Source organism: Anguilla rostrata, chromosome 1, assembly GCF_018555375.3.
Source record: "Anguilla rostrata isolate EN2019 chromosome 1, ASM1855537v3, whole genome shotgun sequence".
Lineage (NCBI taxonomy): Eukaryota > Metazoa > Chordata > Actinopteri > Anguilliformes > Anguillidae > Anguilla > Anguilla rostrata.
Window position 1 is genome coordinate 51,155,206 of NC_057933.1, and position 15,996 is coordinate 51,171,201.

The 15,996-nt window shown below is 40.4% G+C and overlaps 1 protein-coding gene across 3 annotated transcripts in view; it reads left to right on the top strand.

Moving 5' to 3' along the window:
* macf1b (microtubule actin crosslinking factor 1b) overlaps positions 1–12,106 on the top strand; it is a 45,413-nt gene extending 33,307 nt beyond the window's left edge. For 2 of the 3 annotated variants that reach the window (XM_064341364.1, XM_064341349.1), the window contains 17 exons: positions 406–612; positions 1,206–1,325; positions 1,962–2,131; positions 2,550–2,709; positions 2,994–3,188; positions 3,282–3,407; positions 3,613–3,756; positions 4,082–4,270; positions 5,518–5,632; positions 5,734–5,900; positions 6,274–6,436; positions 6,566–6,720; positions 7,099–7,173; positions 7,685–7,802; positions 8,257–8,432; positions 8,907–9,027; positions 10,886–12,106. In XM_064341364.1, the coding sequence (XP_064197434.1) occupies positions 406–612; positions 1,206–1,325; positions 1,962–2,131; positions 2,550–2,709; positions 2,994–3,188; positions 3,282–3,407; positions 3,613–3,756; positions 4,082–4,270; positions 5,518–5,632; positions 5,734–5,900; positions 6,274–6,436; positions 6,566–6,720; positions 7,099–7,173; positions 7,685–7,802; positions 8,257–8,432; positions 8,907–9,027; positions 10,886–10,911 (2,427 nt within the window). In that variant the 3' untranslated portion in view covers positions 10,912–12,106. The remainder of the gene's footprint in view (positions 1–405; positions 613–1,205; positions 1,326–1,961; positions 2,132–2,549; positions 2,710–2,993; positions 3,189–3,281; positions 3,408–3,612; positions 3,757–4,081; positions 4,271–5,517; positions 5,633–5,733; positions 5,901–6,273; positions 6,437–6,565; positions 6,721–7,098; positions 7,174–7,684; positions 7,803–8,256; positions 8,433–8,906; positions 9,028–10,885) is intronic. The other variant, XM_064341356.1, reaches the window with a different exon arrangement.
* Positions 12,107–15,996: the final 3,890 nt, after the last annotated feature.

The following is a 15,996-nucleotide window of genomic DNA, read 5'->3' on the forward strand; positions in this document are numbered from 1 at the left end:
TCCTATTTAGTCCATGTGAGTCAGAGAAGGCAGTTTTTTGTTGGTGTCAGCCTTTATTGTTGATTAGAAAAAGCTTCTAATCAGCACAAATCCCCCACCCCACAACCCCAACTTCCCACCCACCAGTATACTGTATTCCTTTTTGACTCATTTGATGCCTACTCATCTGACAAAATTATAATTTTACTGTGTAGTAAGCAACAGAAAAATCTGAATCCCACTGACTTAACTTGCTCCTGTTAAGCACATGCTACTTAAGTACAGAAGGTCACAACTGTCATGAGAACTCACAGTTATCAGGATTTGACTGCTTGTGCTGTTTCGCCAAACAAATGACCTGGGCACTGCTATAGGAGCAGACGTGCGACATGCGCGTGTTTGTCCTGATGTGTGTCTGTCATTCAGAGGCTGGTGAGTGAGGTGCACTCATACGGTGAGAAGAAGACCACGGTGGAGAGCGCCGCCTCACAACTGAAAGAGTTCAGCAGGAGGGAGGATTGCGATGTGGTCCGGAACCTCATCGTGACCGTCCAAGACCGCTATGACAAACTGCACCAGCACACCATGGAACGTGGGAAGGCCCTTGAGAATGTCAAAAAGCAAGCGAAACAGGTGCTGCTTGGCCGTGCTAGTTTTAGACATCTTTTTGCAAATAGCATTAAATGTTCCCTAGGCTACACTACCATAGTGGGTCTTCCATTCGTCAAGATAAAGGAATAGTTTTAGAACGAAAGCACTGTGCAAGAACACAGTAGAAATGTACACTGATGAAACAGTAATAAAAATGATGACTCTTGGCAGGGAGGAATTGTACATTATTGCTATTCCAAAAACTATTTATGCTTTTTTACCCTTCAATATAATAAATAATAGAATAGCAGTATTGCATTATCTGTTATCTTTTTTGATGAATTAGATTCATGAATTATGTTATTTTACTCTGCTTCCTCTATAATTGGGAGTGTGGGCTAGCTACATACTTAATGTGCTACAGTTTGGTAAACACATGAATAGAAAACCCTTGAGATGCACCATCTTGTTTTGAAGCGATCCTGACAAAATACACATAAAACACATTGATAGATCATGCTTGTACAAATGAACAGACAGAGCAACAAAAAAACTGGTCTCTACCAGCCTAATGTTGAATGACAGTTGAGCTGCTTTCTCTGAATGGTAAATGAGTTGTCCTTGATCCTTTCCAGTTCAGTGAATCCTGGAACATGCTGATTGACTGGATGGTGGAAGTTGAGCGGACCCTGGACACTCACAAAGAGATTGCAGTGTCCCATGAGGAAATCAAACTGCAGCTCACAGAACAGAAGGTATGGGTCCAGTTAGCTTCCAACTCACCCTTCTTCTGGAACAGTGCTAATAGTAAATGTAACATGAACCTCTCTTAATGTAAACTGTGAAAGAGCGTGGGGTGCTCTAGCCTGGTGAGCAGAGAGGCACTGAAGAAGTCTAAAGATGGGGGCTGCAGTCAGGTGACTTGTCATTCAGAAGCTTTATTTTCATTCAGGCCTGCACATGCTATGCGTGCTGAACATGAATAAGGAAGCTTGTGTAGGCTATGGATATGAGTGTGGATGTGAATGTGGCTAGAAAATAAACAGAAGCAATGCAGCAGCAGTAAGCATATTGCCACCTACACATTGCAGTATATAAAAGTAAGTGTGTGTGTGGGCTTGAGGGTTTTTTTAGTGATTGCATGAAACATTTGTATTTATGACTGATCCCTCAATAAAAAATGTTAATACAAATACAATGTAAACACCACACTAGCTTTATTCGCGTGGATGCACAGTAAGTGAATGAACGGAAAACAAAACTTAAAAATGCACAGGCTCATTAATCACTAAATCCTTAAAGGGACAGGGCACATTCTTACATAAACTGTATTCTTGTTGTCCACTGGATGACTGGAATCACTATACTTGTTGTGTTGTGTCCATTCCCAGGACTTCCTGAAACTTCTGCGGTCAAAGAGGCCCATGTACGAGGCCACTATGAAGACGGGACGGACGCTTCAGGAGAAATCACAAAGCCCCACGGACAGAAAACAGCTGGAAGACCTGGTGTCCGAGCTCCGGGACTCTTGGGACACCATCAGTGGGAAGTCTTTGGAGAGGTCAGGGCGGGTGTGAGGGTGATGATTGAGCAATGACAGGCTGCCCAAACAAAGATCATGGATTCTCAAAATCTAGCAGGTTTATTCACCACTTTCAGAATTTGAGAGATGATTAGATGGCATGAAGTAGAGGGTGAAAGATTGTTGAAACAAACTGTTGAAGAGCATGGATTGTGGGACAGCCTGCAAGACAAGGTCTTTAGTGCCCCGACCTTAGTGAATAAAATAAGAATGCAGCCTTTTAAGTAGGAATTACATAATAGTACATAACACTGCATTACAAATGTGGTTATCCATAACAATATATGCTTTCATCAAGGATACAAGCTGCGGTAGTACCCAAGAGAAGGAGAATAAATGTACTTAATTCCTCAGACATCTTGGTTTTGCTCATAACAATCTTTACTGTTTATCTCAGGCAACACAAACTGGAGGAGGCATTGTTGTATACAGGCAAATTCACAGATGCCCTTCAGGCTCTCATGGATTGGCTGTATAGAGCTGAACCACAGCTGACTGAAGACATACCTGTTGGAGGAGAGAAGGACTTGGTCACTAATCTAATGGACAAACACAAGGTTAGTATGAATTAGTTTGTTAGTATGAACAACTTTTACAGTGGGCTCATACAGGGCCCACTGAAGCCTTCTTCGATCCAATGTAATATAGAAAAGTTAACTAAAACTGAAGTAAATCAATGAAGTAGATCCAATCAATGCATATACAGTTTATGATATATTTGTTGAACTGTATGTGAGGCTGGAACCAGAAATGAGTAAGAATGAGTGAAAGCAACTAGAAATCCATAGGATGGGCATACCTACTGGTGTCAAAAGCCTGAGGCACGTCTTTTGGACTGCAGGTTTTCCAGAAAGAGCTGGGAAAGAGGGCAGGGTGCATTAAGACCCTGAAGAGATCAGTGCGGGACGTGACCAGAGGCAGCTCAGCTGACACCCGCTGGCTGCTGGAGCAGTTGGAGGAGCTGGAGAGCCACTGGGAGACCGTTTGTAGGCTGTCCGTCTCCAAGCAGGACAGGCTGGAGCAGGCACTCCGTCAGGTGAGCCTCTAGTCTGCTCCCTAGCTGCAAGCAGTGGTAAAGTCAGCAAAAAAGAATGTGAGAATCTGTTGTTCACTGTGGTGAATCCCACAGGCAGAAGAGTTTGACAGCGCTGTACACTCCTTTCTGGATCGCCTCTCTGATGTGGAGAGATCCCTGAAATACGGGACCATTCCAGAAGAGGAGGATGCCCTGCTAAATCTTCACAAGCAGTACCAGGTGACTAAATTTCTCATTATGATAATCATCATAATGATCATGACTATCATGAATAGTTCTTCACCATCATCATTACCATCACCATTCTCATCATAATAACTGTAACCACCATCATGACCTTCTCCCTATTTAGCACCATGACAATCACGACCATAATAATCTTCATCATTGAAGTGCCTCTCATTCCCTTGTCCTGTTCTTGCAGGAGTTGACGGACTCCTTGCGCAGTCAGGAGCTGGAGCTGGAGAGTATCCGTTCCCTGGGAGAGCAGATCCTGTCGTCCTGTCACCCCGACTCCCTTGTCACCATTAAGTCCTGGATAAGTGTCACCAGGACTCGCTTTGAGGAGGTGAGCGCTGTTCTGCTCCTGTGGTACCTCCTCAAACATATGCTGGATGCTGGCCTTCAGTTGAAATACGGCCCCTAGTCTGACTAACGCAAATTCCATTCTGGTTAGTTTCCAATGAAATGTTACTTATAACTTATAGTGTTCATCGACGTGAGAAAACCTGACTAATTTACTTGTTGGGAACATTTGTGAATCACTAACCGGGAATGTTCTGGGAACCAAAAATTGTTAGCTGTTAGAGTGGATCCTGGTGGTTGCCGGTCACTCACGACCCACACGTGAATATAGGACTGTGTCCTCACCTGGTTCCCCCCTCTGGTCTCAGGTGCAAACGTGGGCCCAGCAGCAGGGAGAACGGATCCAGACCAGCCTGTCTGCACTGGAAGCAGAGCGGGAGGAGGTTCAGAGGCTGCTGGACTGGATCTCCTCAGCAGAGGAGTCTTTAACCCTGAGGGAGCAGGAGCCTCTGCCAGAGAGCATGGACCAGGCTGAGGAGGCCATCAGCCAGCATGCGGTACAGCCTCAGCAATCCTTATCACAAAAGCAACCGTTTTTTATTGGCAGTAGCAGATTGACCAAGCCTTTATCCTCAGGGCCCAGGAGTTCAAAACTTTTTATCTCAATCAGATCCGATCAGATTTTGAAATCCCATGTTTTGTGATCCAGGATCAGGCAACTCAGCCAGATTTTGTCCCGGTATTTCAAAGCAATTCAGGATAGGATCACCCTGATCCAGATTCAGACTTTTCAGGATTACCAGATCCTGATTATCAGTGCTTTAATGCACTGGAACATTACTGAGAAAGATTACGATTTTCTAACCTTCAAATTATATATAATATTCGGGGGGCTTTCAAGGTGCAATTTGTAACTTTTTGAGTGTCAATTTTTATGGCCCTACAAATGTAAACAACCTTTTCTTTTTCTTTTTTTTACATCTAAAACTATCTTTTAGCTCTGACAGCTCTTGATACAAGGAATAGCAGTTTGCAAGTGCTAACATTTTTGTATTTGATTTAAAAGCCATAAAAGGTCTGTTGTAAACATTAAAGCAAAACAGGCTTGTATTTTGAAAAATGTAAAATGTATTATTTGGTTGAATGCACTGTTCTGAGAGGTAGGCTAGAGGCCACTGTAAATGTGACAGAAAAAGGTCAATAAAAATTTTGCAACCATTGAGCCTACAAACAATGTATTGTTTTAATTTACAAACTCTACCATCTTTTGTATATTGAAATGTATTTTGAAATGAATTGTATACTATATTTTGTTCTGGTAATCCACTCTAAATCCACCTTTCAACTGGGATCAAGGTAATCCTGATTTTTTGGATCAAAATGATCCCAATCCTATGTTAAAGTTTTGAACTAAACATTTTGAAGATTTGATCCAGATTAAAGCTAGGATTCTATTACCTGATCTGATCGGATTCCAAAGTGATCCCAATCCTGTTTTTTGGTTTTGAACTACCCATTTGCAGGATTTAATCCAATCCGATAGTCAAAATATGATCAGATCACTTTTGAACTCCTGGGCCCAGGATATTAAAGATCAGCTACTATGATGTGGACAGCCTTGGTATATTAAAATATTTCTTTAGTTTTAAGCATTTTTTTCCACAAAATTTCATTGTAAAATCTAACAGTGTGCCCTAACAGTCTGATATAGAAATAAATATACTAGCTATACATTTGTAATAAGGAGTAAACATATCATGATGAACAATAACTGTAAATTAATGAAAACATCTCTCCATTGCAGGTTTTCATGGATGAACTGAATCGGAAGTTTCCGGAAGTTGAAAATGTCACAAGGTCATGCAAACATAAGCTGACCCCCAAGCGGCAGGTTTCCCCTTGTCGCAAAACTCTGACAAGTAGGTGCAAAATACAAATTTATAAAGTGAAATAAATATGAGTCATTCAAACCCAATTACCATTTACTCCTTTCTAATCTAAATTCATGGCTTATTCTTAGAGCGGAAAAGTGCAGCAAAGCTGCAGCCCCCAACATCTCTCCCCCTGGATAATTTGGACCCCCAAACCCCTCAGATGTGTCAGCTGATCAGTCGCTGGCAGCAGCTGTGGCTTCAGGCTCAGGCCAGACAAGGCCGACTTGCGGAGCACCAGCAGAAACTGCGAGAGGTGACTAGACCACCCCCTCATGGTTCTTGTGCATTATGTTTTTATTTCGTAGAGCAGAAGGAACATATCCTGAAAACAGAACAGAAACGACATAGCAATGGTTATCCAGTCCAGAGACACCCTTGGGCTCACAATCCTACCAGTGCGTGCGTGTGTGTGTGTGTGTGTGCGTGTTTGTGAATATAACCATATAAACTGAACTATTCATACTGTACAAGATATGAAGCGATACATAAACCCTGAAATAGTAATACTGTATTATCAATAGAGTAATGGAGAGCTATTGTTAATAACTGGATTTCTAATTAGGGAAGCCTTAAAAACAACTAACAAAAATTATTTATTTATTTTTTTTATTATATTATCCAACCAGCTGGATGAGTTTTCCAACTTTGACTTCAATGTCTGGCGTAAGCGTTACATGCAGTGGATCAGCCACCTCAAGTCACGCATCCTGGACGTTTTCCGCAGTATCGACCGAGATCACGATGGCCGCATCACACAAAAGGAATTTATCGACAACGTTATGTCCTCCAGTAAGCTGCTCTAACACCACTAACACAATCTTCAATCATCCAGCAAGTTAAATGCATTAGACATATACAGTATAATGTGTCATTGAAGATCTAATGTTCAATAATATGAGCATACCTGATTTTCTTCAGAATTCCCCACCAATTCCTTGGAAATGACGGCTGTGGCGAATATCTTCGACATGAATGGGGATGGCTTCATTGACTACTATGAGTTTGTCAGCACTCTCCATCCTAGCAGAGACCCATACAGAAGAGCTTTAGATGCAGAGCAAATCAATGAAGAGGTAAAGGCATTATGTTTTTCTTTTCTTCAGGTTTTAATCCTCCACATCAAAAATATAAAAGGACAGAGCAATTATTACATGGGAACGAAAAGCAGTATCGCATGTTAAAGGGACAGGTTTTGCAATCAGAAAGTTTGCCTGTTTAGCAGCACAAGTTTGCTCCTCTGACTCATGTCTTTGTGAGCCTGGCATAAGCAAGTTGACTTCAGTGAGAAACAAGGCAGCAGCAACATCACAATGTAGGTTGCATAGAGCAGCATTGCAGTGTGATGATTGGCCTTTCCAAATTGGGAGCAAAAAGAGGAAAAATCTCAGGATATGGGTGTCTTTCAAGCAAGTAAATAATGTAATTTGTATGTATGTGAACTGCATTCTCAGGTGAGTAGACAGGTGTCCCAGTGCAGATGTCCACAGAGATTCCAGGTGGAGCAGATCAGTGCCAATCGCTACAAGGTAAGTGAACTACCTAGGACAGCTGTCAAGGCACTTACAGTATGTTGACTTTTTAAAGCAGAAGATCAAGGTAGGAGTGTGAAGTAACTAGGCTATGGTTGTGTTTGTTCTCAATGGGCTACTGGGTAGCATCTTGTGTGGAATAATGATTCACTGTTTTACCCTCAAAACTTACAGTAGTTGTTAATACTGTATGTTAGTATATAATACAATTATGTAAACGATTATGTATGTGACATAAAACAAGATGTACATGCCAAGAAATCAGGGTGCACAATGGCTGAACAACCAAATAAAGAAACAGAGTGCAAAAACCTTTTAAGTGTGTTGACTTGCCAAAATGTTTGAGTGTTTTGACCTGCCAAAAAAAAAAAAATCTGCTATGCAGATAACATAGTCATTCCAAAATGGTTGCTGAATTTACTCAGATCCTATTTTAATCATTATATTGATGGAAATCAGTGTTTTCTTTTTGATGGTGTTTGAAATTCTGGCCTTTGTCTCTGCACAGTTTGGTGACTCCCAGCAGCTCCGGATGGTGCGAATTCTGCGTAGCACTCTTATGGTCCGAGTCGGGGGAGGGTGGACGGCGCTGGACGAGTTCCTGGTCAAGAATGACCCCTGCAGAGGTACCAACGTCCTCCTGCTTCAATAAGCCGGGAATGGAATCCAAAATCGGGGGATGGAGTAATATATTTACGAATGAGCTAATGTAAAAGAAATTGAAAACGAACTTTTGTTTTACTGTTATGCATACTGTATCACAGCAAATCAACAGCTCAAAAAGATCGTCTGACTCATCCCAGCTTTACCAAAGAAACCATTTAAGGCGCATTCCAGACTTCCAGAATGTTCCACGCCCTTTAAAAGCATTAGTTTCTACATTTGCGAATACACAGTACAATAGGTACAATAGGTGCGCTGTACTGTCTTGTCAGATGTCTTGTTTTCTGTTCAAGTATGCCCACTCCCATCTCATAATCCCATAAGTGTTTGGGAGAAGTCTGAGAAAGACCTTAATTGGATGACAAGTATAACATGGCTATGCATCACATATGTTTGCCTGCTTGTTTAACTCCCGAGTAGTGAAGGGCCGGACCAACGTGAAGATGAAGGAGAAGTACTTATCCCCGGATTCGTTTGCTGCCCCTGCTCGCAGAGGAACGGCTCCGTCCAAAGGCCTCACGGTCAGCAGATCCAACTCCAGCCTAAGCCTCTACAGCAGTGCGTCAGCTCCAAGCAGTCCCTCAACCCGCAAGGTACGCCGTCCAAATAGCTGATCCTGGATCAGCTCATACATACCACTAATCCTGCCCCCCACTATAATGTGGAGACAAAAGAAGAGACCAGTCAAGGGTTAGGGGTCAGGGGTCAGAGGTCGGGGGTCAGCGGCGATAGGCAGTCTTTCCATTCACAAGCCACAATGAATCACTGTCACAAATTTGGTTTGTGCAAAAACCTGATAAAGGGTACTCATAATGTGTATAACTGAGGATTCACTTGCCTTTTTTGAAAAGAAATGATCACTTCCTCCCTGTTTGTCTGTTAGATGATGCCTGTTCATGAATAATGTGTTTTGATTGATTGCAGCCAGCTGGAGAACTTATGTTTGGTTAATAGAATATATATCAGACACTTGACCCACTGCACAGCAGCAGGTAAATCTGTGGTCCAGTCCATATGTAATATAGATGTGCTGAGGCTGACATAGTGCGGTGCTGTCGTCCTTGCAGTCTGTTCTAAGGAGGAGCCTGTCTGGTGACCGATGTGTCCGGCCCAGAAGCTCCATAGCTGCACTTGGAATGGAGCTACAGTTCTCCTCTGTAGCAGATAACGGGTCCCCATCACCACCAGGTCTGTTGTTATAATTTTTCTATCAATTAATAATTCTGCCAACATCATAAGTAAATGCTGACGCACTTCATAGTGTGTTAATCCATGCAGCTGCAGCTAAAGTACATCATACACATAACCCAAGTTCAGTCATGACACAATGTAACATTACACAAGATCCATGCAGTTTGAAATTCCAATTGCAGAACAGAAGGAGATGGTGTGACAACAAAACTCAATTTATAGCGAGAAATCCATCCAATTAGAGATTATATGCCAAATATGAATCAGGCGAGTCAACCGGAATGTAAATGAACACTAATAATAGGTATAAATTCAGGCATCAATCTCATGATGTGGAAATTATTCCTCCTGATGTCACATTTTCTTTAGATCTTTTCACACACAAAAATGCATATATTTATGCACTCTATTATACAGACTGCTTTTGTTCCTTGTTTATATAACTTACAGTATTACAGTGGTGTGTTGTTATGCATTATATTTCAATTGTATAAGAGGCTGAACTTTCCCCAATCCCTGTGAATCCATAGTGTACAGTTGCTGGCCAAACAAAGGTGTACATTTAAAAGCAGTTATAAAACTGCAAATCTTACAAAAAAGCTAATATATTACTGGCTTGGTGGCTCTCACATGGAAAGACATGTGTCAGAAAATGGCTTTCTGAGAAACATGTTTGCTCATTGGACAGTTTGTGATTATCTTTATAAATGTTATCAGGGGTGTAGCACAAAATTCCTGGCCCTGTGCTAATGCAGTCAATGTGGAACCCAAAAAAAAAAGTTTTCCCCCCAAAAAAGAAAACTTTTTCGCCCAGGGGCCTCATTTATAAAAATGTTCTTAGATTTATACTTGAACTTAGTTTTAAGATCATTTCCGACGGTGTGCTTACGTTCGATTCATAAAAGGTACTGAGCGTAAAAAACCTTGCTTACGCAGGTTCTAAGAAGCCCATTTGTAATGTACACACCTTTGATCCATAAATCTCAAATTAACTTAAAATTGATGGCACCTGAACGTGCCTTACAATCAGCAATTTCCCCTTATATAATGCTAGTACAAATGAGGGTTTAGTCAGGAATAGCCATGGACCAAAAGAGAAAAGCAAACTTTTTGGAAGACGAGATCATGGCAATGGTAGGGGAGATTGAAGACAGGCAAAATGTATTATTTGGTGGACTAAATAGTGGGTTGACAAAAAAAGCCAAACAGGTAGCTTGGTAGTGTGTTGCTGCTGCAATGAACAAATTGTTCATAAAGCTAATGCAAAGTTCACCGCAGGCTTGAATGCATATTCGTCCCAAACTGCAATACCCCTACTAGCCAGCAGGAAAATTACTTACGTCAAGTCTAGACTTTGCGTAGAGATAAGATAATTTCCACGTCAAAGTAAGGTTTTATAAATAACTACTTGTACGTGATTTTCTGCGTAAGTCATACTTAAGATCAAAATTGATCATAAGTCTGTTTTATAAATGAGGCCCCAGGCTTTTTCACCCCCCCCCCCCCTCCCCCAGCTTGGGGTGCTAGGTAGCCCATTCCGCTGTGCCCTCTGAATGTTATTATGCCCCTGAATGATATTTATATAGCACTGATCAAAGCAACCTGGCAGTGTGCTCAGTGCTTCACAGTATGTACATGAGACAATGCAGCAGGGAAAAGGCATTAGAAGTTTTAAAAGCAGGAAAAGATAACAATATGACATAATACCATGCGACGCCAAGTACACAACAATAAAACAACAGTAGAACAACAATGAAACACACAGTATAGATCATTAAAAATAATTATGAAAACACGGTTTCCACTGATAGAAATCCATGAAATTAGTCACTATTTCTTTACTTGTGCCCCTCAGAAGAAGCAGAGAGGCCGCCTACATGACCTTCATGCCTGGACCAGAGAAAGCAGCCATGCTGAGCTCAGACAAGCCCCCCGAGGCCCCATCCAGCACACCCAGGGCCTCACCCAAGGCCTCACGGAGCACCCTGTACAGCCTGATGAAAGACATTCAGCACACGACCGGAACCGATCCCTAACTGGAAAGATAGGGCAGCCGATTGAGACGCAGTTCTTCTGCTTGAAGCTGGTAGATCTCTCTGTAATGCTGAGGTGTGGCCTGGTCAACCTCTCTCTTATGCATTGAAAGTATCAAGGTTTCTTTCATGCCTTTATTTTCCTGTCAGCGTTCATCTCAAAGTGATTCTTTTTCCCGGATAAGGAAAATTATTCCTTTTGGAATCTATGGTAGACCTGAGTGAGCAGGAGCAGGTATATTGATGTTTGTAGCCTGGATACCACTGGCATGCTATGATTGATGTTAGCACAGTGCCCTGCGGTGCTTTGTTGCTCTCTGTTACCTCAGTGGCTTAGCGTTAAAGTTTGTGATGTTCTCTGGCATGCTTAAGGTAAACTCTTGCTGTCCCCTGTGAAACTTGGACTCCTATTCAGAGTTGATCTGTCGTGCTATGAGCAAGACAAATGCTAGTTTGCTGAACATTTTAACATGGCCCTTAAAAACATCATATTTATGTACCTTTCATGCAAAAGAACCTATTCTTTGAGCAACAGAATTGAACCAAATCATTTTAGAACATGTTGTCAGACAGAGTATTCTCAAGGTAAGAAATGAAATATCATTCAGTATTTGGTAATTTGCCTTTCAGCTATTAAAACTGTGTATTATGAGCGCTGCTATACTTGTGGGTACTCACTGGCATGTTTAAAAACTTGGCAACTGTATTTTGACTGAAAATAGCCCACTCTCCTAGTGACATTACTACTATTATGAAGAGATCTACGATCTTACTTGTTTACCACAGTTTGTAATAATCCTTTTCAAAGTAAGGGCCCTGGACCACAGGAACAACTTGAATTTTAATGTACTGTAATAACTCTTAGCAAGCTGCAATAATCACTATGCATCCAGTATTGCTACACTTGTAAAATACAATGCTTTCTAATTTAGCACACAGCCCTGAATCTAACCTAGTGTAAATGTATGGGAATGTAACTAATTACTATGTAAAGTCAACTGTAAAATAAATATTTTGCAATAAAATAGAATATGGGTGTCAAATTCAGTCTTTGATCAATTTCTCAATAAATACATATATGTCGAATGAACACTTTTTAACGTATATATATATATATGCATATATATATATGTGTGTGTGTGTGTGTCTGTGAATATACGTGTGTGTGTATATGTAAATGTCCTACTTTCATAGGTATAAATGGACTGCTCTGATATAGTTCATTTATTCAATAAAGTGATTCAATAAACATGCCCATAAAGAGTAGTCATTTGTCTTTATATATCAGACAGTTCCATGGTCACAGGCTTTCCAAAGTTGTTACAGTTATGGAATGTTTTTTGGCCAAGAAAAGGCTTTCCGAGGAAAAAGGTTTAAGTTAAGATGGGAAAAATTGTGGAAGATATTTTGGGAGAGAAAAGGTTAATCAAATATAAATACAAACTGTATGTGTATAAGCTGCTTGTGAGTCACTTGAACTGTGCTTTTTTCATTTATTTTTGTTTTTGACCACATACTCCTGCATGTCACAGCCATTGCAAAGCCAGCTGTCTATCAGAAACCATCTGTATCTAAACTATTCTTCATTGTGCAAAAAACTTTCTGGGGGAATCGAAAACATACACTAAAACTGAAATAATCTAAAAACCCTGGAAAGTCAACTATCCAAAAGATATATTTTAAGGAAATCGCTAAAATATTGAATATTAATATTACTTGCTGGTATGTTGTATCGCAATCACTTTACTGTAAGTGGAGAGGTTTATGTATTGTTTTCATTCTGAAGACAACATTTGGCAAAGCCATTAACATGACATTCCTGGAACTGCTGTTAGAAAGAAATGATGCAGGTATACTTGTACTGTTTTTCACAGGGTACTGCGTGTACTGTAACTTCACTGTAAGTATAAATAGGAGTGAGGCTGATATTTATAGCCTGCAATTGTGTGCAAAGCATGTGCAAAGACACAGGAAATTTATGATGAAAAACACAGGAGGGGTTATTCTTCCTGTCTTTTGCTTGTGTTCATGTCCCACCGAAATTATCGTCATGAGGGGCACAAAATATTTCAAGATTCTTTTTTTCTTATCCTGACTTCCTAAATGCAGATTATACAAATGCACCTATTGAGAATTCTGTGAACAATGCATTGCATTGATTGTAAGGGGGAGGGGGGGCAATAAACATGAGGAGTCTGAGGAAAATTTTGATGCCTACAGCAAAGCTGGTCACAGTGAGGTCGTGTGATTTTGCCATTGCTATTGCTAGGTCATGTGGCTACCCACACAGCTCTGATACCAATTATGTAATAAATATATTTTCCAATGTTTTTGAAAAGGCTTTCACCTTTTGGCACTAGTTTTTCACCTTTTGTAGTTCCCTAGTTTATGTTTTAGTGGTGGAATAGTGTTCATGTAATGTGGACCACTAACAATTCTGATAAATCTGTGTCTTCAGTAAACAGGTGTCTCAAGACAACAAACTCAAGACTCAACAAACGCTGCTATATAAATACTAGGTTGTTGGTAAACTATTATTTTATTTATCAAACAAATTTATGATTGGACAGTTATGATAACTGCTACCCCTGAATGTTATCACAGTATGTATGCTGTGGATGTACTGACAGGATGGCTACACAAACTTCTTAATGAGAGGCCTGCAACATAGTTAGCATAGACTGGCTCATGCACTGATCAAAGGACTTCACTCTCCATATTCTTCAGTTCAGTAAGAAAATCATAACAGATGCTTGACTCATTTGGAAAGTTTCCTGAACTTTCAATATGTGAGGTTTGCAGCCTAACTAAACCTAAGAAACCCACTGTGCTGAAAAAGACAGTTGGCAAATGAAAACAATGGACATTACAGTATCTAGCAATGTATTTGCATACCTAACACAACCTTTTATGTATTTTATTCCTTTATTGATACACTTCTGCAAATTCAGGACGTGTTCTTGTATTCAAGCCACCAGGATTTTAACGAAACCTCTTTCTCCCTACACTTCTTGTTATAATGGTAGCATATCTGAACTGAAAAGGGAAGCAGTGAAACAACGGAAAATGCTAAAATAAAACAGATTGTAGGAAGCCTGAGAGAATGTCAGTTAGATTTCAGAGTGGGTAATGGAATCTGGTGTTATGGATCACACCATAGAAAATTACAGCTTTTCCAAGGATTAGTTGGTACAGTTATTATGTTACATGTTAATTTTTAAGGAGTCTGCAGCTCACCACATAGCTTAAGTTGTTAAAGATTGCTGACCAGGATGGAGATATAAATTCCGCATATAACAGCACATTACAGGGTGTTCATGGCACCACGAGGATTGCAATACTTAATACCGGCTACTCAATCACTGTTTCATCTGTGGGTATTTGTTCAATATAGTCATGATGTGGCTGCAGAAATTTTATGAAGGATATATAAAGTGATGACTTGTTATAAAAGTAACTTCAGGCTGCATTATTTGACATACAAATAATGGAACCCTTGCAGTAAAGCAACAGTCTAGGTCTACATAACATGATAAAAGCTGTACATAGATTATGTTTGCTCATGTATTGCATTTATAGCCTTGTGTAGGATATCTGTTTATACACAACAGTTTCCTTGTACTCACACTACATAGTTTGTTAAGAGTAATCCTTGTATTTTTTCAGCCCCCCAACACAAAGATGATCAAGGATGGCATTTAGGAACACGAAGGGTAAAAACAGAGATATTCATATGTAGGAATTTGCTGTGTAAATTATACCCCTTGTGCTGTGGAGAATTCCTTCTTTTGGGGAATTAATATTACGTTTAATTACACAACAAATATTACTGATATGCTCAACACCGAAGGGCTCAGTGAAAGACACTATTCATTGAAAACCGCTTTGGTTATTTTATTTCGTTCATCCCACCCTGAATAGTTGTTTGGGTGCTGTACAATCTGTCATTGATGTTATGTAAGTGTTTTACATTGTGCAGTTCTTCATGTTCTTTTGCTTTATTAGACATGTGCTTTATATGACACTTTTAAATATTGCCTGCTGTCTCTTGGTGCCGTCTGCTTTACACAGCAAATTCTAAATGAATTCCCCCACTAGAGATAATAAAGTTAAATGCAACTGAAATCCATTTGTGATTATTTTTTGTTCAGGTAAAGAGTTTAAATAGCTCAATAAGAAATTGTTCACTATATAAAAAGACTTCAGGGATTATCCACAGAAATGCCTGTGGAAGCAGATTCCTGGTGAGAACCGGGCTCCGGGAGCACATAAATTAGCGTTAATCCTGTCTCCGGGTGGTTAACAGGTCACGCCCTCTGACTGGTGCAAATGCACAAACACTGGCCCTCAAGCAGTGTCCTCCAGTCCCCTCAAAACACAACATTAAGAACCAAACAAAGACAAATGAAAACAGGAAAAATCACATATTTTGTCATGGTTACTGAACATGAACCACATCAATACTGCATGTCAATTGGGTCAAATCAATGTCTGTACGATTTCAGCCTAACCCTGGCACTTATCTTAAATGGATATTAAACAAAAACCAGTTTGACATTCAACATCATGTTTGAAAATATTTCACTACAAAAGAGGGCATTGTTTACCAAGGGCTCATACTGTATTTAAGTATGATTCAACACATTGGTTTTATACCTTATGCTACACTTCAAGACCAGTCAATTCTACACTTTATGTTGACTGGTGGGAAGGGGCAGGGGGGACTAAATCAGATCATATGAAATCCAAACATATCACCTGTTAACCAAGCATTTGCAAATCAGGCAACAATTCCAGAGCCTCTGTCAGTGAAGGCAGTATTATGGTTTCCGAGGCTGTCTCATGGTTGGCCAGGGGGAGCACGCCCACTGAGCTGTGAACACATTGTATAAGCCATTCTTCCCCTCCGCTGCTCCACTGCACAAAGCTTTGG